Consider the following 27,853-nt stretch of genomic DNA (forward strand, 5'->3'; position numbering starts at 1 on the left):
TTATGAGTGGCCAAATTACAAAAGCATTAAAACAGTATCGGAGAACTTTATTCCTTCAAATGGATTCACTTGACTGGTCTCGGTTTAGTTAGTCTAATGTAAGGTCTAAGTACTACAGGTCTAATTAGAACAAAAAACAAAATGAAAAACACTCAAATGTAGAAATAGAACTTAGATTCAACATAAACTTTAATACAACATTCAAGTCAAGCCACATAGATAGAGAATTTCAGCTACTTGTTGTAGAAGGTGGATCCTCTTGTTAAATTTTCATATGACATGTGAAAAAATTGTGTTTAACCCTCTTTTCTTAAATGTACATAAATTTTAATATGAGCCTCACCTATATAATATAAGAGATGGGTACTATTTTACATAATATAATCATGTAGAAATTCAACATGAAAGAATGTATTCCCTGGAAAAGAGGAGCAGCACAAAGGTAAACCCAAAATCCATGGTTCAAAAACGAGAAATATATATATATATATATATATATATATATATATATATATATATATATATATATTATAACCTTATTTTATCAATTTTAATTACTTTGTTTCTCTGTTCTGAACGAATTATACTCCATCATCCTTAATTATTAGACATAGTTGACTAATTTACTTATTAAACAAGTTAATTAATTTAGTTATTAGCATTAAATTTATTTAAAATTATATTTTTTTTTAAATTTATCCTTAATTTTATTAAAAATTTATTCATCTTTTTCAATCTTTATGAGAAAGAAACAGACAATTTAAAGTATTTAATTAAAAATAAAATACACAAAATAGATGAAATGAAGTCTTATTATAAAAAATGGCAAAAAAAATTGTTGATTATGTCTTTAAATAGGAAAGGACGGAGTAATTTTGATTTCATATTTTAGATATTACTTTTTCCTCTATAGTGAACAATTATTATGTGTATTTGAATCCATAATTTACTGGAAAAAAAAATCCATATTTCATGCCCTCCATAGATGAAAATATTGTCCCACGAGATTGGACCCATTGAAGCCAACAACTGAAGCAACTTCAAACCTAAAGTCGGAAATGAAAAAGCCGATGAATCAGAGAAGCATGTTTCGGGACTAGCCCGGTCCCTGTTTCGGGATCAATCTCAGAAGTATGTTCTTGAGCAATTATTAAAATTCTAATCTTACCCCTGTCTTCTTCTTCTTTGGTTCGTTGTTATTATACATCATTTTTCATTTTGACCAAACTCCTTGTTTGTTGTTGTGGTTGGTTTGGTTGAAGTGCATTGTTGCGATAGTTTGTTCGCAGTTCGTGGTTGTTGCCATGGTGTGTGTTGCAGTGCAACGACAAAGGAGGTAATTTTTTTGTCGTCTGTGTGTGCGAATTTGTAATCTGTAAGGTTCATACGGTTTCGCAATTCATACAGATTCTCATTTTGTATCATTCATATGGATTGTCTTCAGGAGACAACTCCACAAAATGGTGAAGATGATCGAAGGGATAAATGAAGGGGAGAGACTCATGGCAACACAATCGGGATTTGTAAATCTGTAAATGAATGTTGTGTCACGAGGGAGGAGAGGCGATGAGTGTATTTCAATTTTAAGTGAAGAATAATTTGGACATTTTACTTTAATTGTTTGGTATAGAAGAAAACCATCTGGTGTAAGAAGGATAACTCTTATTTTCTGCACTCTCCAAATTGCTTATTGTACTTTTTATATTACTTTTGAAATGATCATTTTGAAAATAATATGGGAAGTGCAAGAAGCAATTCCATAAGTATAGAAGAAAAAAAAATACTCATATTCCTATACTCAACGTGCTTTTAATTGTTCATGTTCATTAAACACATCTATCTTTAATCACTTTTAGTCTTTATGAGTTTAGACAATAAAACAAAAACAAATAACATGCATAAAGACTAAAATAAATAAAAACGGCATCATAAGAACTAAAATGAATAACTTTAAATATTGGAATTACAAGATATTGTGCAACTATAATAACTAATGAGTAATTAAACTAACCATAATGCAGTAGCTTTTGAGTTCAGACTCTTGACACATTCCTTTAAACAGATTTTCTGTAATCAACTAAAATTTATTACTTGGGCAGTCTACGAGGGTCTACAGTCAACAGCTTTATCATCATTCAAGCCAGCCTAGCGAAGTCTCTAGTGCGAAAGATGGTCCAATAAATTTTCATGGCCAATTTGATAGTGACTAACTCCATAATAGACAATTATGATTTGGTTTCCTATAACGAGAGGAGAAAATGAGTACAACGAAGAAAACGTCCGAAATTATAATGTCATAAATTTATCTCATTTTTAACAATTAACAGTTATACCTACCCATTTTTTTCCTCTGAAATTACATCTCTCAATATAAATGAGATAAATCCCAACAAGTCCTAATATAAATATAATGTTGCTTACTGTCATTATTACGTGCTTCTTAAAAGAGATTTATGTTTGATAGATATAGGTGCTTCTTAGTTGATTGATAGATATGATGTGGAAAAAAAATACAGAAAAAGTCCAAATATTGAAGTGTCCAAATATTGTTCTTTATTTTTTCTAAAGGCCAAAATTCGAAGACAGGTGACAAAAAATCCTGCAAAAACTCAAGACACTAGTTCTAGGCTCTGACATACACTAAAAAAAAACATTTTTACATTTCGCAAGCCATATATATACAAGAGAAGCAACTCTTGCCAAAAGGTCAAGATTTCCAAATGACATCTACAAAAGAGAAGAGCAAATTTTTGCATCCACACAACAATAGCAATAAATTCAGACATGAATTGTTTTTTATTTAGTCAGAACAATACTTCATAGCCTTTTTTTTATTGAGAAATATTAATTGGTTAATTTTGTTATAAATATCAGTTGAAAAAAATTTGAACCCGCGTCCTCTCTTCTTCCTTCAACCACACCTTATATCTCCATATACTCCGTAGTCATTAACTGGATGATTGTGATTATGGGGTCTAATTTGCAATTTAACACATTACAATATTCACACTTATCCTTAGTTGAACACCCACTTGTCTTTCTCAGATTGAAGAACTTGCTAGCAAAGATAATCGGAGCTTGATCCAAATTTTGTCCATATACTTGTTGCAAGTAGATATACACGAAAATGGAGAAACATATGGATAATTATATTAACAGAATATTATACTTTTCTTAGGTTCATTGGATACAGTTGCTCACATAGATGGCAAATCTTGATCACTCACACAACATTGTTCAAGTGAAATCAACTTAACCCTAAAAGATGTCAAACATGTTATAGGAAAATACCAGCCAACAGAAGTAAGAATGTATATACCAACCCATCCATCCACCAACAGTTATGTTTTTTACCTTCACCAGTATACATTGTATCATAAACAAATCATAAAGTCATACTTGCACTCTTCTGCATAATCACTCCTCAACCACGTTCACCAATTCATATTCAACCAGAGATAGGTTGTTTTCCTCTTTAACTATGAATTTTGCAGAATCAGTGACCTCAATGCGGCCCCATTTGTCAACAGCAAGCCTCATTGATCCCTTAAACATGTCAATCTTTGCATTACGAAGAATCACAGTGTTGTCGGTTTTCATTATGTCAACTGCAAGTAATGAGGTAGGGAAAAAAGTTACATCTTTATCTTACATAATAGAACATAAGCTAGGGTCTTATCTAACACACCCAACACATACCATATATCAAGTGTTACCAATCAATAAAATCTTGTGAGAGGTAACTTATACTAAAATCACCTGAAACTTATAGCATAATTGACACATGATGCAGACTAAGATCAACGATACTCATCTTAAAACAGCCAATAACTAGTTTATTGGCATGTCAAATTCTTCAAGAAAACAAATTTAGAAACAAACATCATTCTCTGATTACAAAGTTATGATATGCAATTTCACAAACACATGTCACTGAAATAACTGAATAAAGCTAAATGAAGAGTAAGATCATGGTAACACCAAAGGATAGTAACTGATTTGGATTTTAAAAAAAGAACTAATAAGCCCCAATCCAATCTAGAAACATTCAAAGCAAAATTTTTCCATTGAAAAAGTAAAAAAAAAAAAAATCCATTCAAAGCAAAGCACAGTTACTCCCTCGAATGACACGAGCAACTTGAGAAAGCATGCAAAAATTCATCCATGAAACATACGCATTCTAATCCCACAGAGTCAGCCACTTCAGAATCAAAATTCCAATCCCCATCCCGAAAAATACCCACTATTCGAAACACAATCCCACAAGAACAAGAACACCGCAGATCAATTTTGAGAAAATAATTAAAATAAAAGGTGCCCGAGTGAAAAAGTTTTGATTTTTAAGAAAGTAAAAACAAAAAAAAAACGAAAAGGGTTATGATGGGGTTACCTTGTTCGTTGCGCGCGGTGAAGATGATGGTGCCGGTGTCGTCGCCGATGAGGCACTCGGCGATGAGAGTGGGGCGAATGTTGTGCGAAGAAGAGGGTCGTCCCTTCTGCAACACAGTGTTGGAGGACAACACCTTAGCAACCAGAGTGTGACCGTTGGTTCCCGGTTTCAGCTGATCCACTTTGGTGAAAACCGGTTTTCTCTTGGCCGGTTTCTCACCCTCTTGCTGCTTAGTCGCTACTGAAGCCATTTTGCGGTTTCTCTGATGAATGGATGCTTGGGAATTCGCTTTCCTCTTCTTATATTCTTTGGGCTGTGGCTCTGTGTAGTGTGTGGAATTTGAAGAGATGTGAAAGAAGGAAAGAGCATTAAAGGCTTCTTCTTCAAGTGGCACTTCAGCTTTCACTTTTCTCTGTTGGAAATGATGCGACACGTCGTTTCGGAACAGAATCGCCCAATTCTCTCACGTGAGTCGTGACTAGGCACACTTTACCTATTGTTCTCGGCCCACGGAGCCCATGACTAGTTTCAAAAACAAATCATACCTAAAATAAAAATTTAATTTATTTATATACATTCTAAAATAGATATTCAATAGAATTTGATTTTTTTTCCACGTTATTTAAAAAAAACGTTTTTTTTTTAAAATCCAAAAACATTTCTTTTAGTAAATATAATTCATTTCAAACTACTCTCAAAGTAGGGAGGGAAAGTGGACCAACTTTCAATCCATCATAAGTGAGGCAAGTGCAGGTTGAACCATTGAAGGAAATGGGTTGTGAAACATAATTTACCTCCTCCTTTGGTGGGTTGGCAGGTTTGCCGTCAAAAGATAGAATATTGGGTTGATGGATCAACAAGTTACTTGATTGATTCGTTAAAACTACAAAAAAAATTAAAAGATCATCTTAATACCCATCAACTCAAATAATTTTATTTTATTGAAAAAGTCATTTTATGTTTTATTTGATGTTATTTCATTATAAACAATCTCTTGAACTCATATTAGTCTTTAAAAAAACTAAAAGGCATGTTAATGAGTTAATCAGGACAACCAGTCCCACTCCACCTTCAACCTATCAAGTATTGGTGGGTTTGTGAGCTGAGTCATCTAATCCACCAAGTTGTTTTTCTGGAGAATTGATTTGGTGAATTTAACTCATTTTATCATCCATCTTAAAATACTTTTATTCCCCTCCCAAACTTTTATTAGGTTTACCATATGAAACTTACGTCTTACCTAGGAAAAATAAATAAGAGAAAAATGTATATACACTTTTAGTATAAAACACTTTTACACGTACAACCCAATATTACTTTGTGTCATGATATTTTTATTATTTTAATTAAGTTAAATAAAAAATAATTTAAAAAAGAAAACAAATCACACGTTATTGCAACTTTTATCCAAAAATAAGGGAGGTTGGAGCGGAAAGCAGAGAAAAAGAAGAAAACAAATGTAGAGAGATAGTAAACATAATAACTAACGTGATAAGAAAGAAAGAGAAATACATTAAAAAAAATAGTACAGTGTTGAAAAGAAGAGTACAAATAAGATAAAAGGAAAATTAGATATGCATTTATAATTTTTCTTATTTTTAAGATGAAGAAGGTTTACAAATTTAAGTCTACCAGATGACAAACATTAAGTTGAGGTAAGAAATAATTTTTGTAATAGTTTTTTTTATTTAATTATAATATATTATTTAATTATGAGTTATTAAGTATGGTAAGATTATTCATTTTGAAATAATTATTTAAAAAATATATCTAAAGTGATTTCTAATTAATTAAAAGCGTCAAAAATATTAAATTGAAAATACATTAAAATTAAACTCTTGTTTATTTTTTAAGTAGGATAAGAATATTGACTTTTAAAATAATTATTTAAAAAATATATCTAAAATAATTTCTAATTGATTAAGAGTGTAAAAAAATATTAAATAGAAAATACATTAAAAATAAACTCTTATTTTTTCTTGTAAAATATTCTATGTATTATGAGAATATAAACTATTTTAATAATTTAAAAATTACACACCTCATAAGGTAATCCTTAAAATTGGCATTTCAACATTTGGTATTTTGGTTAGTATCCATAAGTAATATTTTATATTTGAACATCAATTACATTTAATATAATGGAAAGCATACTAATGTTCAAAACATTCTTTTAGTCAAGGATTTTCTTTAAAAAAAAACATAATAAAATATGGATTTTATCATATTTGTGTTATAATAATGTAATATTTTAAAATACTTATAAAATAAAGTAATACGAAATAAATTATGTAAATTAATCAAATCTCTACCAAACTAGAATACCTTTCAATATAGATATTGATAAAGACCAACGAACAAACTGAGAATAATCTTGCAATTTGTTTCATTATATTACATCTGAAATTGCATTTCACTTTTCTCGTTGACGTACTTAATTAATATATGGCAATTCAATTCTAGGGGATTTATCCTATGGTCAGGACTTCGTTAATCAGTGGAACACTAATCTCCATTAAGACGTCTTATCAAGCTTTCGACAAGTTTTTCAAGTAAGATTTAAATTAATACCAGTACTTTACATTATTTGAATTAAGTGCATAAGTAATAATAATTATTTTTGAAGTGGAAGTGCATAATAATTAAATTGAAATAGTTGGAGTCGCAAAAATAGAGTAGAGTAAAATAAAATAAAAGAGGCGGCAAAATAGTTGTAACCACAAAATAATCAATGAATATTGAGCAAAAGGAAACATCACCGAACAAACCAAGCGTGTGTGTATCTTAAGACAAAGTCTGACATCAATCTCTTTTCATTTGTTTAATAATCTCAACTTTGATGCTAACCACAAAAACACAGCACAACACAACTCGTTCCATTTCAGTCGGCAATTCTGGAAAAAGTCAAATCATTCTGGAATTTTCATTCATTTGAGAGAAAAGAGAAAAACAAGTGTTCTTTGAATCTGTTGAAGGTGGTGATTTGATTTGATTTGAATAATTCACATAACCAATTCATCTATTCATTATCTCTCCGATCTTTCAATGGATTCTGACTTCTGGACCTCGCGTCTTGCCGCCGCTAAACGCCAATACACGCTTCAGCATCACCATCCAAACTCTCACTTAGGTTCGTGTTGATTATGTTATGGAAATTCATGTTTTATAATTTTGAGGAAAAAAAATCATCTGTGTTCAATCAAAATCTGATTTTTTTGCAATTTTGATCATCTGGGGTGTTTCAGATCGGTTGGGAATCGATGATTTTGATATGGAAGAAGAGGTGAGACCCGATTTCCCTTGCCCCTATTGTTATGAAGACTTTGACATCGCGTCTTTGTGTTCTCATCTTGAAGATGAACATTCTTGTGAATCAAGAGTCACGGTAGGAGCCTGTTCTTTCTTATCTCTGATTTTCATTTCCTTCCCATGTTGCAATTTAAATCTATGTTTTGTTCTTTTATGTTGATTGTTCGATTCAAAAAAGAAAAAGAAAAAAAAAAAGAAATCTAGAGCTAGATTTTCGTTTCTTTTACTTAGAGAAATTGGTAGCCTTGATAGTAGAGTTGTCGGAAGATTAGTATTTTCTTGGAAGCATGTTAGCATAGTATGTATAGAGGGAACCTATAGAGATTTGAATTTTATTTATATTTCAATCTCAGAAGAGTTCTAACAGTATGTATGGAACCGTGGTGGATCATGTTGAAAAACCATGGCAGCCTTAAACTGTGATACTCTTTGGGGTGGAGGAAAAATCGTGGTGGCACCGTGGTTTCAACATGATTCCAAACATACAAAAAACATGTAAGGAAATGAAGTATTTTTCAGTTATTTATATTTAGGATCTTGGACTAGTAATCTGCTATAGGTTCCTGACATGGTTATACATTTTTGGTAGAAGGTTTGCAATTTAGTTCTGATAACTCAAGAAGTGATGAGGGAAATTAGCTCGAAAATGTATGTAATTGATTAATTTAGAACTTTGTGGAGGAGGAATTTGCATGTCGAGAGGACTTGTTGGTTTAGTTGTAAGTTTGTCATTTATCATAATGACTACATAATCAAGGATCCAAAGGTAAGATAGAAAGAAAAGGGTTCAAGGGCATAGAACACCCTATATAATAACCTTTTTCTTTCTGCCAAGATATTCTTCGAGCATATGGCTCCAAGGAGAATTGTTTGTCTCTATCTAATTCTTTTTAGTTGCCCTTGTGTATTGTATGCCTATGCTCAAGTCATATATACAATATATCCAAGATCGTCCAGGAGGTATGTTCTTAACAACTACTTTTTGTGACAGGAAATGATTATATATCATTTAATAAAAAGTAACCTGTTGATTGATGATCTTCTGAATCCTAAATTGTAAATGTTACCTGTTATTAACAATCTTGTGATCATTGGTATGGGCAGGCTGCTCTATTAGGCTTCACTTCATTATGTGTATGTCTGCATGTGCATATATTTGAAGAATCTGTTTGAATGAACTATATAAAAGAAAAAATATAGAATCTGAAGTACTTAGTTTGAATAATATGTACCAATAAGCTATATAATGGAAAATGAAGAGGCTGAAGATCAATGATTAACCAGTGTCTTTATTGTGTTTGTTACTTTAATCCCTGCCTCAATGATTGAATGATCTCTAATCTGGTTATGGTAGTCTGATATGCTTTGTTTTTCTGGGATGCAGATTTGTCCTATATGCTCCGATAAAGTTGCACGGAACATGTTAAGTCACATAACGCTGCAACATGGGCATTTATTAAAGATATCCTTTGTACTGTTATTTTTTATTGAATATTGTTTAGCTTGCTCAGATAATGGGTTGTTTCTCAAGTGAAAATTGAAAAACTTTAATTGCTTCCCTTAACTGAGGATTACTTACAGAGAAGGCGCAGGTTAAGAAGAGTTGCTATTCCAAACAGTCAGACATTGTCTCTTTTGGGTCGAGATCTTCGTGAGGCTCATCTACAGGTGCTTCTTGGTGGTGGAGGTGGTGGTGGATACCGGTCAAATAGTGTAGCTGCAGCCGTATCTAATGCTGCTGCTACTGATCCATTCCTATCCTCATTTATTTTGAACTTCCCTGCTTGTGAAGCTGAAGAAATTTCAAAATCTGTGGTAACAAGTGCTGAGAATTCTTCTGCCAAAAATGCGACGCCTGAACATATTTGGAAATCAAGGTGCTTTTTAATGAATTTTGGCTCCCTAATCAGTATTCAATTAAATGAGATTTTGGAATTCGTTAAAATGTTCACTCCCTCAAGTCATCATGAAACACACTAATCAAAATGCATTTATCTGTCCAAACCCTTGTGTTGAGTGATTATCCTCTTAATATATATGATTTCCATCCTGCTTATTACTTATCCAAAATCTAGAACATGTCTCAAATATTGGCCATGCTACGGAATTGGTGTTGCATTTTTTTCCTATCAGAGCTCAACTCAGAATTATTTTTTACATCATCAAATGATCAGAATGTAATGTCAGGGTGGGAAGAAGCATGATTTGTTTGTGACCTTAATAATGATCTCTTTTCTTCATTCATCTAGGAACAGATAATAGTTCACTGTAGTTGTGTATTTGTGTGGATAAACTGGACACATTATTCATGCATAGTGTGCATGCTTCATCATTATCCAAGAATGATCTGTGTATGACAGCTGTGATCTGTCTCTTTATGCAGTTTTGGTCCCTCCTTGAGTACTGAAGAGCGCGAGAAACGGATGAGACAAGCTGCTGGGAGATCTGGTTTTGTGCAGGAACTGTTTCTTTCAGCTTTGTTAGGTGAATAATGGAAGCTGTAAGGTGCTTTCAGAAGAATAATCAACACGAGATCCATCGTTAAGGATCTTGAATGAAGGATACCTCTAGTGGGATTCGTTGGTTATCTGACAATCCATGTTATAGACTAATTTTGGTATATTGTCACAGCTGCACCTTTGACATATAGTGCTGAATCTGATCATAGTTATCCTTTTATCCCACCCTTGTAAGTTGTAAGCATCTTAACTGGAGATGTATTACTATCTGAAAACAAAAAAATAGAAGTTTTCTTGCTTATGGAAAGACCTATTTTATTATATTGGCATATTATGATTCCCTTGACTCAAGAGAACTCCAGGACCCTTATGCTCCCTCTCAAGTGGAATCTGATGAAGAAGTTGGAATTTTCTCTTTTAGATAGATTGAAAAAAAAAACTATTCAACTAATGTATCATTAACTACTTTTCTATGCACCATAAATATGCATTTGGATTATTTAATTTAAAGAAAATACCTTTTTATAAGTTACTTATAATCACTTCTTTGAAAATGTTTTCCCCTATAATTTATATTTTCAATACATGTACTAAATGGAAAAATTGGTGATGTTTGAGGGAATATAAATTTTTGTGGAAGTGTGACATTATGGCCTTAGTGAGCTTACATACGTTTAAGTATGAATTCTTCACCAACTTCTTGTAGAACTTATTGTATTATATTCTCTTTTTAATGTAAAAAGTTAAATTAATCATGCGATCAGAATCAGGTAGGAGGAGCACTAGAAAATACTAGATATGTAGTCGTTTATCATGTAAAAATGTTGAATTATTTATAGATACTAAAGCCTACAAAATTCGAATGACAATGAAATCCATCATGATTGCTGCTTATTCTCTTAACTCATCTGATACTTTGATCCGTTTAGAACATCTAATGTGTAAATTAACTTGATAAGAACCATATTCCCTATCATGCCAAGAAAAAACAACGAAAATTCACTGTGGACGTGTAACCCAACCATGAATGCTGGGGCATCTAGTCTTTTGATATTTTTTTTAGTGTTTGAACCATGCATGAGCTAAAACAAAAGAAAGAAGAAGCTTGAAAAGTTGTTTATTACTTTATTGGTTGTCATTGACTCAATTGTAATATTAGTTTTGTCTTATTCGCCCATAAAACTTGATGATTTGTTTCCAGTCTCCACAAACTAAAGAGGTCTTAACAGTTGACCAAAACACAAAACTGGATTGGGTATATTTGAACAGGTTATTGGAAATTATACACAGTGTAATAAGTGTGAAACACACGGATGTCGGCATTATTAAAAGTTGCAAATTAATTTATGATTTGCGTGTTGAATTCGCATTATATTAGTACTATTTTGACAAGAACTTCTAGATGGTAATGAATGTTTAATGATTACTCTATTGTTCATATTTATAAGTACTTTGTGTTGTTTTAATATTCACCCCTTTTATACCTTAACTTATTTAGATTTTAAAATAAAAAATATTCAAACTGTCAACAATATAAAAAATATAACATCGCAATAATTCTTAAAAAAAACAACTAAATTGATACAATAATCTAATAATATAAAATAAAAAAGCCTAAAGAGAGGCACCTTCAATAAAGTCAAACGGGTATTATTTTAAAAATATAAAAGATATTCTGTTTTTTTATTCAATCATAATTTTCAACTATTGTTGACCCTAAAATTATTTGGACTTATTTAACTTGATAACCTATTTGGGCTAGGCGATTAAGATGATCGTCAAAATAATCATTTCGATTGATTGATATCTGATAACTGATATCACACGGTTTATAGCCAATGATTAATATCTGACAATATCCTAATAGCATTGACCGAGTTAAGATCCATTAAAATTGAGTTAATAATTCAAGATTTTTTTTTGTATTATAGATAATAAATAAGTCATTTTTATTTAAAATTAACAATTAGCAAAGAGAAGAAACACAAATTTTCTTTCTTTTCCCTGCTTGAGTATGGTTCAATAAAACCCTGTAAACTCCTCCTTTCAGAGTTCATATTAGGTGCCGTGCTGTTATCCTTCTGTAATGTAAAAAATATTCTCCTCGGGATTATCCAGAATTGCTATTGCTCCATTAGTCTGTGAATTAATATGATAACAATTTAGATTATGTTTGATAAAATATTTAAGTTAATTTTTAATTATTTTTATTAATTAAAAAGTTTATTTGATTCTCCAGTAAACACTTCTTTTAAAATAATTTCTTTGTAATTTTTAACATTTTTAAAATAGTAATTTTTCTAAATACTTATAATTCAATAATTTAATTTTTTAACTTCTAATTAATTTCATCATACATAATCTTAATCATAGTGCACGAGATTGCTGTTATCACTTGTCACATTGCTGCAAGATTTTGCGTTATACTTAGTTGTTAATAAATGAAAGCTAATCTCATTTTACGCCTTCAATAGCTGGTAAATTATTAAATTCGCTGTAATCTTATTTGCATTATGAAATTTTAGCAGAAAACACACAAGATCACAAAATCCTCAGGTAAACGAACAAAACACAATAGTTTTCAACTAGGGAAAAGGGTATCATATCTTAATCCCATATTTACAAAATTATCATTGTTTCATATACTAAGACATTTTTTATGAATGTTGTCGTAAAAAAATATATTTTCTAGTTCCGTTCCTTTGAAACAGTGACAGTGAGGACCCCATTCTCCATAGAAGCCTTCACTTCATTCACTTTTGCATTCTCCTGTAATGTGAATCTTCTCATGAACTTACCACTGCTACGCTCCACGTGATGCCACGTGTCGTTCTTGTCTTTCTTCTCAACGTTCCTCTCTCCGCTTATCTGAAGAACCCTATCATCTTCAATTTCCACCTTGACATGTTCCAGAAAAATCTGGTTTCGATTTGGTTGATTACACACTTTCAGATAGTTCGAAAAACTTCTGGACTTCTTGGAGAAGGTTCTAGTCTTCAATAGAAGGTTTCTGTATTTTTTATAACCGAAAAAAATGTCAACAATAATAAATTAATAAATTTCAAACTATTAGCGGTATTAATAATTAATAACTACCGTGTAATATAAATATTTTTTATATAATTGAATTTATAATAAATATATAAATATATTTAAACATATAAAATATATTTTCAATTTATAATGTAATATATTATTATTTTTAATTAATTACCCATATAAAAAATAATAAATTGTTTTATATATATTTTTTCAAGTTAAAAATAAAAATATTAAAAATAATAAATTTACCCATATAAAAAATTTAAAAAAATCATCTTAGTAAAAAAATCTTAAAACCACTCTCATTTAAAATAATTGTTTTTTATATATATATATAAAAAATAAAGAGAGAGAGAGAGAGGGGAGAATTAACCCAATTATCCTTAAAAATAATAATTAACACAACAATAACTCTTAAAAAATTGATACAAGAATCTAATAGTATAAAAAAATTAAAAAGTAAAAAGATACACTATAATGACAAACGAGTATTATTTGGAAAATACATAAGGTATTTTCTTTTTTTCTAACCATAAATTTAAGTTATAAAATTAAAAGAGAATAAATGTTATATACTTATACTATCATTTAATAATAACAATTATATATAATAAATTTATTAAATTTTATAAATTACTTTTAAAATCATATAAACAATAATTTATGATTCTACCACATAAAATTGGATCACGTTAAGTTCAAGAATTAAAAACCATGATATTATTGTAAGTAGTTGTGGGATTCAATAATTTCCAAGTATTTATAAAATATGAGAAACACTGAAATTGACAAGAAAAGTTATCAGGATTCATGGTCTTCAATCTTGATTTGATTTGTAATTTCTGGATCTTCAATTTTATTCATTTCTTGATCGCGTTTTTACATGTGTTTCATGAATTGATTTTGTTTGCTCCAAGTTCTTGTTTCTGAATTCATTCACTTAAATTCTTGATTCATAAATAGTAGTTTTCCGAATACAGAAGTTGAAAGTTTAGATGATGGCAACATTCACATTCGATGGTTGCCATGCCACTGTAGGCGGTGGTGGCATTAGAGGAGTGCTAGTGGGGAGGTGAAGTTTTTCTACCTCAACACCATCGAGGATAAATTGGAAAAGAATGAAAAAAAAAAAGAGAGAAAAAGTAGAAATCTCATCCATCTAATACAAAAAGTTATATTAATAATCTTATAATTGATGTCACTTTTGCACCATGCGAAATGATAAACTTGATCATAAGATTAAAATTCTAGTGCTTCTCTTTTCTTTCTTCTTCCTCTTCAATTTCCTTTTACTTCATGTTTACATTGTTAACAAAGTAATTAAACAAAAAGCATCGTCGGTGTGACTCCTACTTTACAAACTTATAAGTTACAAATTGCAGAGACAAGTTGGATTATTAATGGATTGGATGTTTTGAGAATAATGTTGTGTTGTTGTTTTAAATGATGTTTCGGAAGGTGAAGAGGATTATTAGCGGACAAACTCTCTGTTCCTTGGATTTACATGTGGATATCATTTTACCTGGGAGAGATGTTTGTAGAAGAGAAATTGTGCCAAATTCTTGTTTCTGTTTTTTGAATGAATTATATTGAAAAAGTAATTTACACCCACTCATATATAACCTATTTTCTTATTATATACTAATGATAACTTTGTAAAAACTTAAAAAGAGTGATTTCTTATTATCCAATAATTCTTTCTCGCCCATTTAAGAATAAATTTTTAGAAACGCAGTATATTTTTTTTTCTTTCCTTAACTAGAAACATAAAAATTGAATTGAATTGTGTTGTTCTTGTTTCTTCACCTATTTTTACTTTCGTATTATAAGTATCAATATAAGAAGTCCATCCTAATTCAGATAATCAAACCAGATTTCTGTGTAAAGCCTCAAATTTTCAGATGTTATTGTAGGGTCTTTACAATCTAAGTTTATGTAGTTAGTGATCACCACGCTCCATCCCACCTTTAAATTGTCTGTGCATTTGTGTATTAAAAATCCAGAGGAAAAAAAGTTGGTTCTAGTCTTATTTTTCAATTTACTCTTAAACTATCTGAATCTGCTGAAGAGTATAGATCAAGATCTATGTTCTTAGTTTATGGGAACACATTAGACGTCTATTAATTCACGTTAATATGGAATATTGTATATATTCTTAAGAGTTTCTCTACTATAACAAATGCAATTGGCCAAATACAATTCACATTACACAATCTATTTATATATTCTGAACTCTGAAGGTAGGACTTTATTCACATGAATTACACAGCCACACAGTTATCAATCACTGGAGCAATTACAATCCACAATGCATGCATGGAAGATTTTTCTCAAAGGCACACAAGACAGAAGACACTTATTACAACAACAAAGGATAAGCTCACGATTTTCAACCATAACATGGATCAACCAGAGATTTCAATGGCCTTAACATCAGGCTTCTTAACCTCTTCCTTAGGAACAGTGACAGTGAGAACCCCATTTTCCATAGAAGCCTTCACTTCATTCACTTTTGCATTCTCCGGCAATCTGAACCTTCTCACGAACTTACCACTGCTACGCTCCACGCGATGCCACGTGTCGTTCTTGTCTTCCTTCTCAACGTTCCTCTCTCCGCTAATCTGAAGAACCCTATCATCTTCAATCTGAACCTTCACTTCCTCTTTCTTCAGCCCTGGAATATCAGCCTTGAACACGTGTGCCTCTGGGGTCTCCTTCCAATCCACACGAGTGCTCACGAATGCAGAATTTTCAGCAGAAACAGAAGAAGTGGGAACATGAAAATCCTTGAAGGGATCCCACATGTCGAGTGAGAATGGATCGAAGACGTTGCTCCTTCGGCCACCGAAGAAACCTGGAATCAGAGACATCTTTTGGTTTTTCTTAGCTGAGATTAGAAACTTGGGAGATTGTAATGAGATCGCAAACAGGTAACTTTTTTCTTCGTTTGATGACGACGAAGGGGATACGCGAGGTATTTAAAGGAAGTGAAAGGATAATCTTGTATGTTCCAGAAAAATCCTACTTTTTGCAATTTGGTTGAATTCACCAGTTTCAGATGATTCGATAAAAACGTCTGGAATTCTCCACACCATGTACGAAGGTTCTTGTTTACTACACATCATTATATTTATCTTTCTTCCACTTCTGGACATCATTCATAAATACATTAATAGGTTTTTGCTTTTTATTAAATACACTCCAATTCTTGGATTTCTTGGAATTCTCCAAAAAAAAAAAGATTATGAGATATATTAAAAAGGTCAATAAACCTTAAAAAATATTTAGTTTTAAAATAAATTTAAAATATTGTTAGAATGTTTATCATCTGATTAGTTGGCGACGGATAAAAAAATGCTATTAGTTGCCGAAAAGGACTCATAAGCCAGTTGCCCTGTCAACGTGGGCTCGTGGTTCCAATTCGTCCACGTGTCACAACGGGGTTGGAAGAGGTGCCTTTGCGTTGTTATAAAAGCGAAGCCCACACCAAAATCATCATCAATCCAAATATTTAATCCTATCCTATCGTAGCAAAGAAAGAAAGAAAGAAAACCCTAGCTTACCTTTTCAACTTTCAAGGTACCTTCTGCTCCTCTTCTGTTTTCGATTAAGATTTCGGTTGTTAGGGTTTTATGCTATTTTTTTTTTTATCGATCATCGGATCTGTGGAGCTATTTGAATTTTGATCTGGATTTTTTTCTCGTGTGTCTTTGATTTTACCGTCTATATAATTACGCAACCTGGGATCCGTTTTGAAACTTTTCTTGATTATTTGGCTTTGTATCAATTTATTTGTTGATTGAAACTGATCCTGATGTTATGAGGTTATATATTTAATTTGTCAGAACTTGGTGCATGTATTGCGTATTTTATACAAGTAAAATCTCTAGTATTTAGATTTGTTAAAGGTATTTTCCTCGTCTATTTTGGATATCTATCTGATTGATTTATTTATTGGAATCGAGTTATCAAAAGCGTTGTTATATTCTTGTTTTGTCCTGGCTTTAATTCCGTCTATGTTATATATCACTACACATGTAGTTTTGTAACTTGGTTTTCCTTGTTATATTGTTTGGGAAGGTTTGATGAACTCATTTTTCAATTTTTTTAAGCTGTAAATATAATGTTGGATAATTTTGCTTTCAGTTCTCTGATTTGTATTGTCTTTCCATTCTCTGTTCTTGAACATTTTAATGGTTATGATGAAGAATTGGTGACTGATTCATTTATTTTGTTGACTGTGTTGTATGATGTAGATGCAAATCTTCGTTAAGACACTCACTGGTAAGACAATCACCCTTGAGGTGGAGAGTTCAGATACCATAGATAATGTAAAGTCCAAGATTCAAGACAAGGAAGGGATCCCACCGGACCAGCAACGTCTCATTTTTGCTGGCAAGCAGCTTGAGGATGGACGTACACTTGCTGATTACAACATCCAAAAGGAGTCCACTCTTCACTTGGTGCTCCGTCTCCGTGGTGGAATGCAAATCTTTGTTAAGACATTGACCGGAAAGACAATCACCCTTGAGGTCGAGAGCTCTGACACCATTGACAATGTTAAGGCTAAGATTCAGGACAAAGAGGGTATCCCACCAGACCAACAAAGGCTTATCTTTGCAGGAAAGCAGCTAGAAGATGGCAGAACCTTGGCTGATTACAATATCCAGAAGGAATCTACCCTCCACTTGGTGCTCCGTCTTCGCGGTGGGATGCAAATCTTTGTCAAGACCTTGACTGGAAAGACAATTACCCTTGAGGTGGAGAGTTCTGACACCATTGACAATGTCAAGGCTAAGATTCAAGACAAAGAGGGTATCCCACCCGACCAACAGAGGCTGATCTTTGCTGGAAAGCAGCTTGAGGATGGCCGTACCCTTGCCGATTACAACATTCAGAAAGAGTCCACCCTCCACCTGGTGCTCCGTCTTCGTGGTGGCATGCAAATCTTTGTCAAGACCCTCACTGGAAAGACCATCACCCTTGAGGTGGAGAGCTCTGACACTATTGACAATGTCAAAGCTAAGATTCAAGACAAAGAAGGTATCCCACCAGACCAACAGAGGCTCATTTTTGCTGGAAAACAGCTTGAGGATGGCCGTACCCTTGCCGATTACAACATTCAGAAAGAGTCGACCCTCCACCTGGTGCTCCGTCTTCGTGGTGGCATGCAAATCTTTGTCAAGACCCTCACTGGAAAGACTATCACCCTTGAGGTGGAGAGCTCTGACACTATTGACAATGTCAAAGCTAAGATTCAAGACAAAGAAGGTATCCCACCAGACCAACAGAGGCTCATTTTTGCTGGAAAACAGCTTGAAGATGGCCGAACCTTGGCAGATTACAACATCCAGAAAGAATCTACCCTCCACTTGGTGCTCCGTCTTCGCGGTGGTATGCAAATCTTTGTGAAGACCCTTACTGGGAAGACCATTACTTTGGAGGTAGAGAGCTCTGACACAATTGACAATGTGAAGGCAAAGATCCAAGACAAGGAGGGTATTCCTCCAGACCAGCAAAGGTTGATTTTTGCTGGGAAGCAGCTTGAAGATGGACGCACGCTGGCAGACTACAACATTCAAAAGGAGTCTACCCTTCACCTTGTCCTTCGTCTGAGGGGAGGTATGCAGATCTTTGTGAAGACTTTGACAGGAAAAACTATCACCTTGGAGGTTGAAAGTTCAGACACAATTGATAATGTCAAGGCAAAAATACAGGACAAGGAAGGTATCCCCCCAGACCAACAGAGGTTGATCTTTGCTGGGAAGCAACTGGAGGATGGAAGGACTCTTGCTGACTACAACATTCAGAAAGAGTCTACTCTTCACCTTGTCTTGCGTCTTCGTGGTGGGTTTTGAGTTTGAGAATGGTCAGCAGGTCCCTTGACTATAATCTGGTCTTTTCTTTTTTTATGTTCCTGAACTTTGTGTATGTGTGCATCCCGGGTCCATTAGCGGACCTTGAAAAGCTATGAATGTGTACAATTTGCAATCATGTTTTAATGAATTTAGTACTTTCAATACCTTATGTTTTAGTATCAAATTTATTTAGTTCTTATGTTTTAGCAGTGGATTAATATCTACATATGGGCAGACGATGCTGCACATTCTTTTTCATTGCTTGTGCCGGAAATATGCTTTGACAGCTTTTGAAAGTAGGTTGAAGTTTCACATAAAATTTCATCCCTGTTATCTATGTAAACCAAAGGGACTATTGCCAATTGGAACCTTCCCATTCCCATCCATCATTTGATCAGCTCGGACACTGGAAAAGTTGAATTGGTCAATTAAACGGATTAAATGCTATCAAACTTTTTTATTCTTGTTTTAAACTGATTTACTTTTCCGGTGTCCCAACTGATCAAATATTTTTTTAGGAACGATTTTGAACTGTTTTTGCACTAATCCAAGACATGAATTAGTATCGTTAACTCTATTGACATGTAAACTATGGCACTTAAATGAAGTTCAAAATAAAATAACTCTTTAACTCAGTCAAAATCAAATGACTTTGAGCAACAATCAATTTGGACGTTGTTTAAAATACTAAACTAACTCAAACTTAATAATTACAACATCAAAAAATAAAACTAAAATTATGCATCACCAAAAAAATTTAAGTACAAATGAAAAACAAAGCATAAATTAAAAATGTAATAAAAATTAACATTATTTTTAAAAGCAAAATAAAAAACCACATTGTAAATTTGGATTAGAGAATCTGAATTTATAACATTTTTATTTTAAAAAAAATACAGTGTGAATTCGGGTTTGTTCAATGCGAATTCACACCTTGAATCATAAGGGGTTTATTATGTAAATACTGGGAAGAAGGTTAATTAGGTAAATAATAAATAAAAAATGAATTTAATATAAAATATTTTCAGTTCTTAATATTTCACCAACTTTAATTTTAAGTATTTAAACTTTTGTTTCATTCATCTTGTTCTTTAATATATTTTTTTTTATTTTTTATTTTTGTCATCAAGTCTCTCCACTAAATGATGTAACATCTAATTTTTAATTATCTTAAAATACTTGTAACAAATTATTTTACTAGTTAAAAACCATAAAAATAAATTATGCGTGTGTATTTTAAATGACCAATGATCAAATTATTTTCAAAGTTACTTTAAGTAGAGTAATGTTTTTATATATTTTTTTATTGTATTAAATTTTATTAATCTAATTGTGAAATTTTGTTTTTTTGTTTTTGTATTTCAAGACCTTTTTTTATACATAATTAAATTAATTTACTATATTTCAATTTAAATATACAAGTAAAAGTTGAGTATTTCTTCCGTCCCTACACATAAAACGCTTATAATTTATAATTAATTTATACCTATTAAGAAAAAAGTTAACTAATTTTTTTTCTGTAATTAATTCATTATTTTGTTAATGATATTAAATATGTTTACAATTATTAAATTTTCCAAAATCAGGTTTTTATAAAATTTAGAATTCTGTCAAAAAAATATTAAGATTTAGAATTGAATTTGAATAATTTTTTTCATTAATATTTACACAAAAAGAAAATATAAATTATATTTCTCTGTAAACTAAAACCAATACATATACCTAATTTTTATATAAAAAAAAATCTCTCCTTAAAAATTTTCTAATTTATCTTATTTTTATCTATACATTATCTTAGAGAATTTATCTAGCACTAGTAAATTTTAAACTTGGGAGTTAAACCAATGTTATGAGGATATTATTTAAAAAAAATAAAATAAAAATATTTTTATTGAAAAAAAATGAAGAGACTGTTCATGAATTTTTTGATATCATCTTATGATTTATATATTTAATATTTTTTTCTTTTAATTACTTAAATGATGCTCTGAACTTGCTGGTTAACAAAACCCTTTAGTGCTGCACTTTGATGAGTCCAAATCAACCTGTTATCTTAATTTGGTAAGACATTGGTATTGACTTCTTGTATTAAGAAGATGGAACATGATAAATTTGCTGGCAGAAGCAGTTATTTCACATAGAGTGTCTCAGCATAACAAAAGCAATTAGCCAAATGTCAGATATTATTTTCACGGTCTATTTCTTGCCTACATCACATATTCGATGACAATGGCACACAGCAAAATTTTCTGAAAGCAGGTGTTAATTTTTATTCACATCAATTACACTTGCACAACAGCACAAGGCACAATTGTATGATCTTTCTCAAAATCACCATTGGAACACAAGACAAAGGACACCATTGGAGCACGTGTGCCTCTTGGGTCTCCTTCCAATCCACACGTGTGTTCACAAATGCAGAATTTTCAGCAGAAACAGAAGAAGTGGGAACATGAAAATCCTTGAAGGGATCCCACATATCGAGTGAGAATGGATCGAACACGTTGCTCCTTGGGCCACCGAAAATACTTGGAATCAATGACATCTTTTGATGTTACTTTAGCTAATAAGCTTTGAAAGTTGCAAAATTGCAATAAGATCGTAAACAGGAAATTCTGTAACTCTTCTCTTGTTTGATGATGTCAATGGGGACACTCGAGGTATTTAAAGGAAGTGAAAGGATACTCTTGTATGTTCCAGAAAAATATTGTTTACAATATAATGTTGTTTGCTATTTTAGCAGTTTTAGATGATTCGATAAACTTCAGGACTTCTCCACACGAATACCTACGTTCTAGCTAGTCTTCTACAACCTTCTAGATATATATATATATATATCATTTAATCAATATTATTATTACTACTTTGATCTATACGTTTTGTGGCCCACAGTACAGTAACTTGAACTAAAACATCAAAAAGTGCCCACAAAAAGACCCAATTTCAGAATTCTATAATGCCTAAGAATGAGGCAACACAACATATAGGCATTTGTGAGAGAAAAAATACAGGTAAAAAAAATATTAAAATCCACCCAAGTGCTAAATAATGCTCACAATTGTTTCCTATAGATTTCTAGGGAATTTTCATGATGTTAGGAGAATTTCGTTCCATACTTACAGGGAAGGTGAGACTTGATACTGCAAACTTTTTATTTTCAAGACAATGAGCTAACTCCATAAGTCCAATAAATGAATTGCGTTGGGCTACAAAAATTTAAGCCCAAACTTAGTTTGGTGGATCTAAGATTTTATTGGCTCAAGGTGGACTAGCTTCTGATGGTTGAGTTGGACTATACATATTTAAGCCCCAAACTCTTTTGGAAACTATTATTGGCACTATCAGAAAAGCTAATTGCACTTCTCACATGGGGTATTTTTAATGTTATTATGAAATTACCCTTTTGACGAAAATACAATTAGGCTAATTATCTTATAAAATAATTAATGTTGCTATATGTAATACTAAATTTTTTAATGTATATTTAATACGCATGTAAATTTTGTGATAATTAATTTTGATCTAATAATTAATTTGTTTACATATATAAACTGTAAATAAAAATCATAGGTTTATTAACATAAATCTACTAATGTATTTTTTGATCTTGTTATAATTAATTTTGATCTAATAATGTATTTTTTTACATATATAAAATTTAAATAAAAATCATAGATTTCATAAAAATTCATATATGTAAACATATTAATTATTATATCAAAATTAATTGTCACAAAATTTATTATCTAAATTTATATGTGCATTAAATATGCGTTAAAATTTTTAGTGTTATATATAATAATATTAATTATTTTATAACATAATTGATATATTAGCTAAGTTGGTTAGAGTATCGTGTTAACAATGCGAAAGTCACATGTTTAATTTCTGCTTGGATCATTAATTTGTAAAACATATTTTTGAGCGCGGTTGATTTGGGTGTATGAACTTTATGGATTGCCCAATCTATATCAATTTTACAGAAAGATAAAATGAGAATTTCGTAAATTATGCGGAGTGTACCATCAATTTACATGGTGCGCGTAGCAACACCCTTAAGTTAAAAGCCTAATAATAGTAGCCCAAAAAACGTGAAAAGCCCCAAAACTGAATCGAGACTCATAACCTCTCCGGTCTCCATCAAAACAAGGCACAGCAACGCTCAACTGCGCCGTGAGTGGGGTTCCGAGGACGGGAGAGAGAGCCAACGCGCCGGTTTTGACGGCGTCGGGAGTGGGATTCCGTGGCACAAACTCTTCTTCTCTTGCACGTTCAGTTGCGCGAAGCAGCGTCAGGTGTGTTCAATTGCTCTGTTTTATGCAATTCTGTTTTTTTTATTCTGCTAGGTAGTTGTTCATGTCTTGTGTTTTGGACTTTTGCTACTAAGCATTAGTGCAGTATTTTAAGTTGTTTTGTTTCCTTTTTTGTCATTTATGAATTCTGAATGTGGTTTGTTTAGCCAATGAATTTGTTATGCACTTATGCTTATGAATTTGACTATGAATTTAAGCTTAATTAAGTATATGATGTGTGATGTAAGTGTTTTTTTGTCATATTTTACCATGTTAGATGTATATATAAGAATTTAATAGCATATTGCATAAATTTTGATTTTATAAATCTTGTAGAATCTTACGTTTCGAGTTACGATTTCTCAGTTTACGATTCTGTGACCCCTTTCCGAGTCGGGGTAGAATCTTGAGTTTAACTACCATGGATAGCAGACCATGTTTATTTGCATTTGAATTGAATAGTTTACTATTTTCCTGTATTTTGATTTTCTGTTGTTTCTCTCTATTTGGGGTTGGGGTTTTTTAGGCTCTGCAAATGTCAATGGTGGATTTGGAGGGCAAAGAAGGTTACAGGCCTTCCACGGAGTACGTGGAAGACAGCAACGAAACACTCATTAACTTGACTGACTCAACCGAGCTTTTGTTTCTTAAGTTGCCTTCTTCCAATGTAGGTTTGTCTTTATGCTTATGGTTTTGATTATTTCTTTTTGAACTGAATCCCAACTACTGTTGCCAACTAAATGTAAAAAAATATATCAAAAGAATTGATATCATTATCATCATCATTACAATAGTGAAAAAATCAAGTGCGATATCAAGCAAAGTTAAAAAAAAATAGTTCTTGTTTGGGTATCCCTTTTCCCTGTTGATTTCAGTCACGACATCACAGTTAAACTTCTGTTTGATCAAGTCTCTACTAAGCTTATTTTTTCTTGTTTTAGATTCTGTTTTGGTTGGGTTAAAACTCACCATAAACGTTTCATGTTAGTTTTTGTTGTGTTAGATCTCATCAAGGAATGTGGATAACTACATTCCTACATAATACCTCTTTCAATTTTCTGATGTTTATTCCCCTCTTACAATTATAGGATAATATAAATTACTTTTAGATTTCGTTCTATTTGAATGTGCTGGTATCTGTATTGCCGGGTTTCCTTCCATCTAGGATATAGATGGTGGAAGAGCATCTGCTTGATGTTATGTTAATCATTGTCCTTATTGTCTTACTTGATATGTGTATGATGTTGGCCAGGATTTTTTATCTGACATACATGGGCAGAAATTGTTTCTCACTCTTCATAATGATGGTAAACTAGCCAGCTTCAAGGATTCGTCAGGTAAATAAAGTGAATCAGATGTGGCAACATCAATGCTATGATCTCTCTTTCAATATATTTATCTTGATCTTCAAAATGACCTTTTTTTATGTCTGTGATATGAATATGATTGTTTTGCAAGTGCCTTAATTTTTATGTTATGTTGGCAGGTAAAGTATATGATTTTGTAAGCTATTCTGCTCAGGAGCCAGACGAAACAGTTTTTGTTTCCTCTACAGAACCAAAAATAGGTATGCATCCATTGATATTATTATTTTTTGTTTGAATCTCCTCCTGTTACTATTATATGAAGGATGATAATCACAGTAAGGTAAATATGATGGCAACATGGTAGCCTTAATCAATCTTTCTTGTTCCTTCATTTCATGTTCAATGCAAGAATTCGATGAGAATGATTCAATTTATTGTTACTATTATTTGAGGTAGAATCTCAAGTCATTAGGACATGAAGATGGGGCAGTGGCTTGTTTTGCAAACTTAGGTCTAATGAATATTTTTATATATAGTTGCGCCCCAAGAGTAGACTGAGTACATTGTTTTTTACAATGATGTTGGATGTACCTAATGCAACATCCAAGAGTTAGTGCCTCAATGTGTTTTTTTCAGCCTAATATAGTCTGAGTTAATGAGTTGCGAAAGAGCTTATTTGCTTCAGTTTTTTCTTTCAATAAATTGCTTTTATTTTTTTCTTGAACCACTTTTAAATTTTTAGTGTATTACTTTGTTTAACCTTCTAAAAAACTCGGAATCTTAGGTCCTGTTCGGCGTGGTTTTTCGTTTTCAGTTTTAAAATATTTGAAAATCAAACCCAGTTTTCGTTTTGAATTTTTAATTTCAACCTTAGTTTTGAAAACTGTTGTAAAATACAAAAGGAACCTCAGAATCAATTTCAAAATCAACATTTATGAATTTTTCAGAACTCTAAGAAAATTGAATGTTCTTTATGAATTTGCATGAATTCAGAAATTAACAATAGAAATCTATACTAAAAATCAACAGATCTCAAACAGGAATAAAAAAGGGAAACAAAAGATCTCAAAAAACATTATTACACAATATCAAACAGGAATCAACACAAGAAATGAAGATCAATAATGGAAACCAAAAATCTCAGAAGAAATCAATACTAAAAATCAAAAGATCTCAAGCAAGAATCAAAAAGAAAAATTAGACCCAAAATCAACAAGAATCAAGACATGTTCCCGAGTGCACTCTCCATTCTTCTTGCCGCAAACCCAACCCTGATTACTTTGCCGTTGTGGTAGCATGGAATGCGCCGCGTCGACTTTGATCCCACCATGTCGCAATCGGCAGCAGAGGTGACGACGAGGGTGGCAGCAGAACCGATGGTTTTGCATACACGCTAGGTCAGATCTGAGTTAGATCTAGCGTCATCGGTGATGCATAAACGTGCGGTGGTGGTGGGCAGCGAGGATGTTAGAGAAGGGTGGCAATGTCGTTTCGTAACAGAAGAAGACGAAGTTGCAAGGTTTGATTCTGCCACAGCTGGTGGCTGACCCGCATTGGGAAAAAACGAGATGACGAAGGACGGTGAAGGTGTTTGGGTCATGGCTTCGCAAAGTTATGGTGAGCCAAGGGAAGTGCAGAGGTGGCGAAGGAGAACAATCTTTGGGGGAGAAAGTGGCTGGCGGTGGGAGGCAGACAACGACGGTGGGTGGCTAGAATCAACAGAGAAGATTATGGAAGTTGGACAGAGAGCAACATGAAGGGGGAGAGCAAGCAGCGTGAAGGGAGAAACCAGTCCCTTGGGTTTAGGGTAAAACCAATAACAGAAACCCATAAACCTATTTTTTTTGTTTTTGAAATGGGATGAAAACTATTTTGAAAAGAACTAAAAAACCAACCCAGTCCCATTTTAGCCAAACGTGTTTCTGTTTTGAAATTGCATTTTAAAACCAAAAAATGGAAACCCATAACCACCCTAAACGGGGCCTTAAAAAGGCCATATTTCTCTTTTTTTTTTAAGCTACTTTAAGTAGCTTCTGAAAAACTTCTAGAAGTTGGTCCTTATCTCTGCCAAACTGACCAACCAACCCATTTCTTCTGCATCTGCTTGTAATTTTGATGGATTTCAAGTGTGTTTTCTATCCTTGCGTGCACCACGAAACCTCTGATCAGAGGTTTGAATTTTCTGCTAAATTCATTCTGCCAATGTTGTTATTCCTAACAGAAGTATGTGAATATAAGTCCAATATTCATGTAACATTGGAAGTTAAATTGTATGTAGAGTAGCAAATGATTTACTTGTGAACTTGATCAGTGTTGTTTTTTTTCTTTAGTGATGTTTTTCAGACTGTGGTTTGGATTCACGCGGATCTCACTTCCATTTTTGTTTTTTCTCTCCCTTTTAGATGACTGGTTCATGGGAATGCTATATTAGTACTTCTAAATTTTATTACTCACAGGTTTTTAATTTTATATCAAAGTTCAAGCACTAAGAGAAATGAATTCTTTTACTCTACTGCAGGAAAGATTTCAAGGCGAGTTTCCACTGTCCATTACTCTGATCCTAAAGAACTTGAAAATCTCAATTCAACTAACGCAAAACATGCCCATGGAAATTCTTCTGGAGTCACAGGGACAACTTCATCTCGATATTTTCCTATGCAAAGTAGTGGAGCAGCTTCATCAAAAGGTAGCAGACAGAGAAGCTCTCTAACTGAAGCTAGTGAGCCATCTAGTATTTCAAAACGAAGACATGCGTCTAAATCTAAATCCAACTTGTCCGAGGCCTCACATGGTCACAGCACTGGCATTTCCTCCATGTCCCCGGATCATTCTCATGAAGGAAAAGCAAAGAGAAGAAAACATAAGGAATAATAATGTTTCCTATACTTGCCGTTGGCCTATTTATGGTGCAATATTTAGAGGTTACATTCTACCTGGCCTTTAAATATGTCCGGAAAGAATAGTGCTAAACTTTTTATGTTGCAGAAGGACGATAAATTTAAATGTTTGCATTCTCTTTTTTGTCTTTTTTTTCCCCTTGTTTTGCAAATGTTCATTTGCTTCAGTTGGACAATGTTCACTGGCGTGTACTGAAGGGCGATATTAATTTTATTGTTGTTTCTCTTGTGGTTTGGTTTTTTGACTCCAATGTTTTTAAAACCATTCTGGCAACGCACATCATGGCCCTGCCCTTCTA

General features: G+C 32.5%; 5 protein-coding genes and 1 long non-coding RNA gene across 7 annotated transcripts; 4 read left to right on the forward strand and 2 right to left on the reverse strand.

The window, feature by feature from the left end:
• Window positions 1-1,012: 1,012 nt before the first annotated feature.
• On the forward strand, window positions 1,013-1,641 carry LOC114375151. Its single transcript, XR_003658721.1, has 3 exons — window positions 1,013-1,131; window positions 1,263-1,336; window positions 1,445-1,641. It is a non-coding gene; the product is annotated as an uncharacterized LOC114375151 (long non-coding RNA).
• Window positions 1,642-3,118: 1,477 nt separating this feature from the next.
• On the reverse strand, window positions 3,119-4,831 carry LOC114376464 (uncharacterized protein At4g28440-like). The gene is made up of 2 exons (XM_028334595.1): window positions 4,391-4,831; window positions 3,119-3,608 (listed from the first exon to the last, which is right to left on the reverse strand). The coding sequence occupies exons 1-2, from the start codon at window positions 4,638-4,640 to the stop codon at window positions 3,418-3,420; spliced, it is 441 nt and encodes a 146-aa protein (XP_028190396.1). The 5' UTR covers window positions 4,641-4,831; the 3' UTR covers window positions 3,119-3,417.
• A 2,326-nt stretch (window positions 4,832-7,157) lies between these two features.
• Window positions 7,158-10,509, forward strand: LOC114376463 (protein DEHYDRATION-INDUCED 19-like). The gene is made up of 5 exons (XM_028334594.1): window positions 7,158-7,520; window positions 7,636-7,775; window positions 9,084-9,161; window positions 9,275-9,576; window positions 10,083-10,509. The coding sequence occupies exons 1-5, from the start codon at window positions 7,436-7,438 to the stop codon at window positions 10,189-10,191; spliced, it is 714 nt and encodes a 237-aa protein (XP_028190395.1). The 5' UTR covers window positions 7,158-7,435; the 3' UTR covers window positions 10,192-10,509.
• A 4,815-nt stretch (window positions 10,510-15,324) lies between these two features.
• Window positions 15,325-16,310, reverse strand: LOC114376014 (17.5 kDa class I heat shock protein). Its single transcript, XM_028333911.1, has one exon. The coding sequence runs from the start codon at window positions 16,068-16,070 to the stop codon at window positions 15,606-15,608; it is 465 nt and encodes a 154-aa protein (XP_028189712.1). The 5' UTR covers window positions 16,071-16,310; the 3' UTR covers window positions 15,325-15,605.
• A 368-nt stretch (window positions 16,311-16,678) lies between these two features.
• Window positions 16,679-19,227, forward strand: LOC114376012 (polyubiquitin-like). Its single transcript, XM_028333907.1, has 2 exons — window positions 16,679-16,779; window positions 17,457-19,227. Exon 2 carries the CDS (start codon window positions 17,457-17,459, stop codon window positions 19,056-19,058), a length of 1,602 nt encoding a protein of 533 aa, XP_028189708.1. The 5' UTR covers window positions 16,679-16,779; the 3' UTR covers window positions 19,059-19,227.
• A 3,940-nt stretch (window positions 19,228-23,167) lies between these two features.
• LOC114376013 lies at window positions 23,168-27,796 on the forward strand. Of its 2 annotated transcripts, none has more exons than XM_028333909.1 (5): window positions 23,168-23,353; window positions 23,857-24,017; window positions 24,603-24,687; window positions 24,837-24,917; window positions 27,176-27,796. In XM_028333909.1, exons 2-5 carry the CDS (start codon window positions 23,886-23,888, stop codon window positions 27,526-27,528), a joined length of 651 nt encoding a protein of 216 aa, XP_028189710.1. In that variant the 5' UTR covers window positions 23,168-23,353; window positions 23,857-23,885; the 3' UTR covers window positions 27,529-27,796. The 2 variants fall into 2 exon arrangements, with proteins under 2 accessions (XP_028189710.1, XP_028189709.1); XM_028333908.1 differs by having other exon boundaries at window positions 23,169-23,353; window positions 23,877-24,017.
• The last annotated feature ends 57 nt before the right edge of the window (window positions 27,797-27,853 follow it).

Source organism: Glycine soja, chromosome 11 (assembly GCF_004193775.1).
Source record: "Glycine soja cultivar W05 chromosome 11, ASM419377v2, whole genome shotgun sequence".
In the NCBI taxonomy this organism is placed as follows: domain Eukaryota; kingdom Viridiplantae; phylum Streptophyta; class Magnoliopsida; order Fabales; family Fabaceae; genus Glycine; species Glycine soja.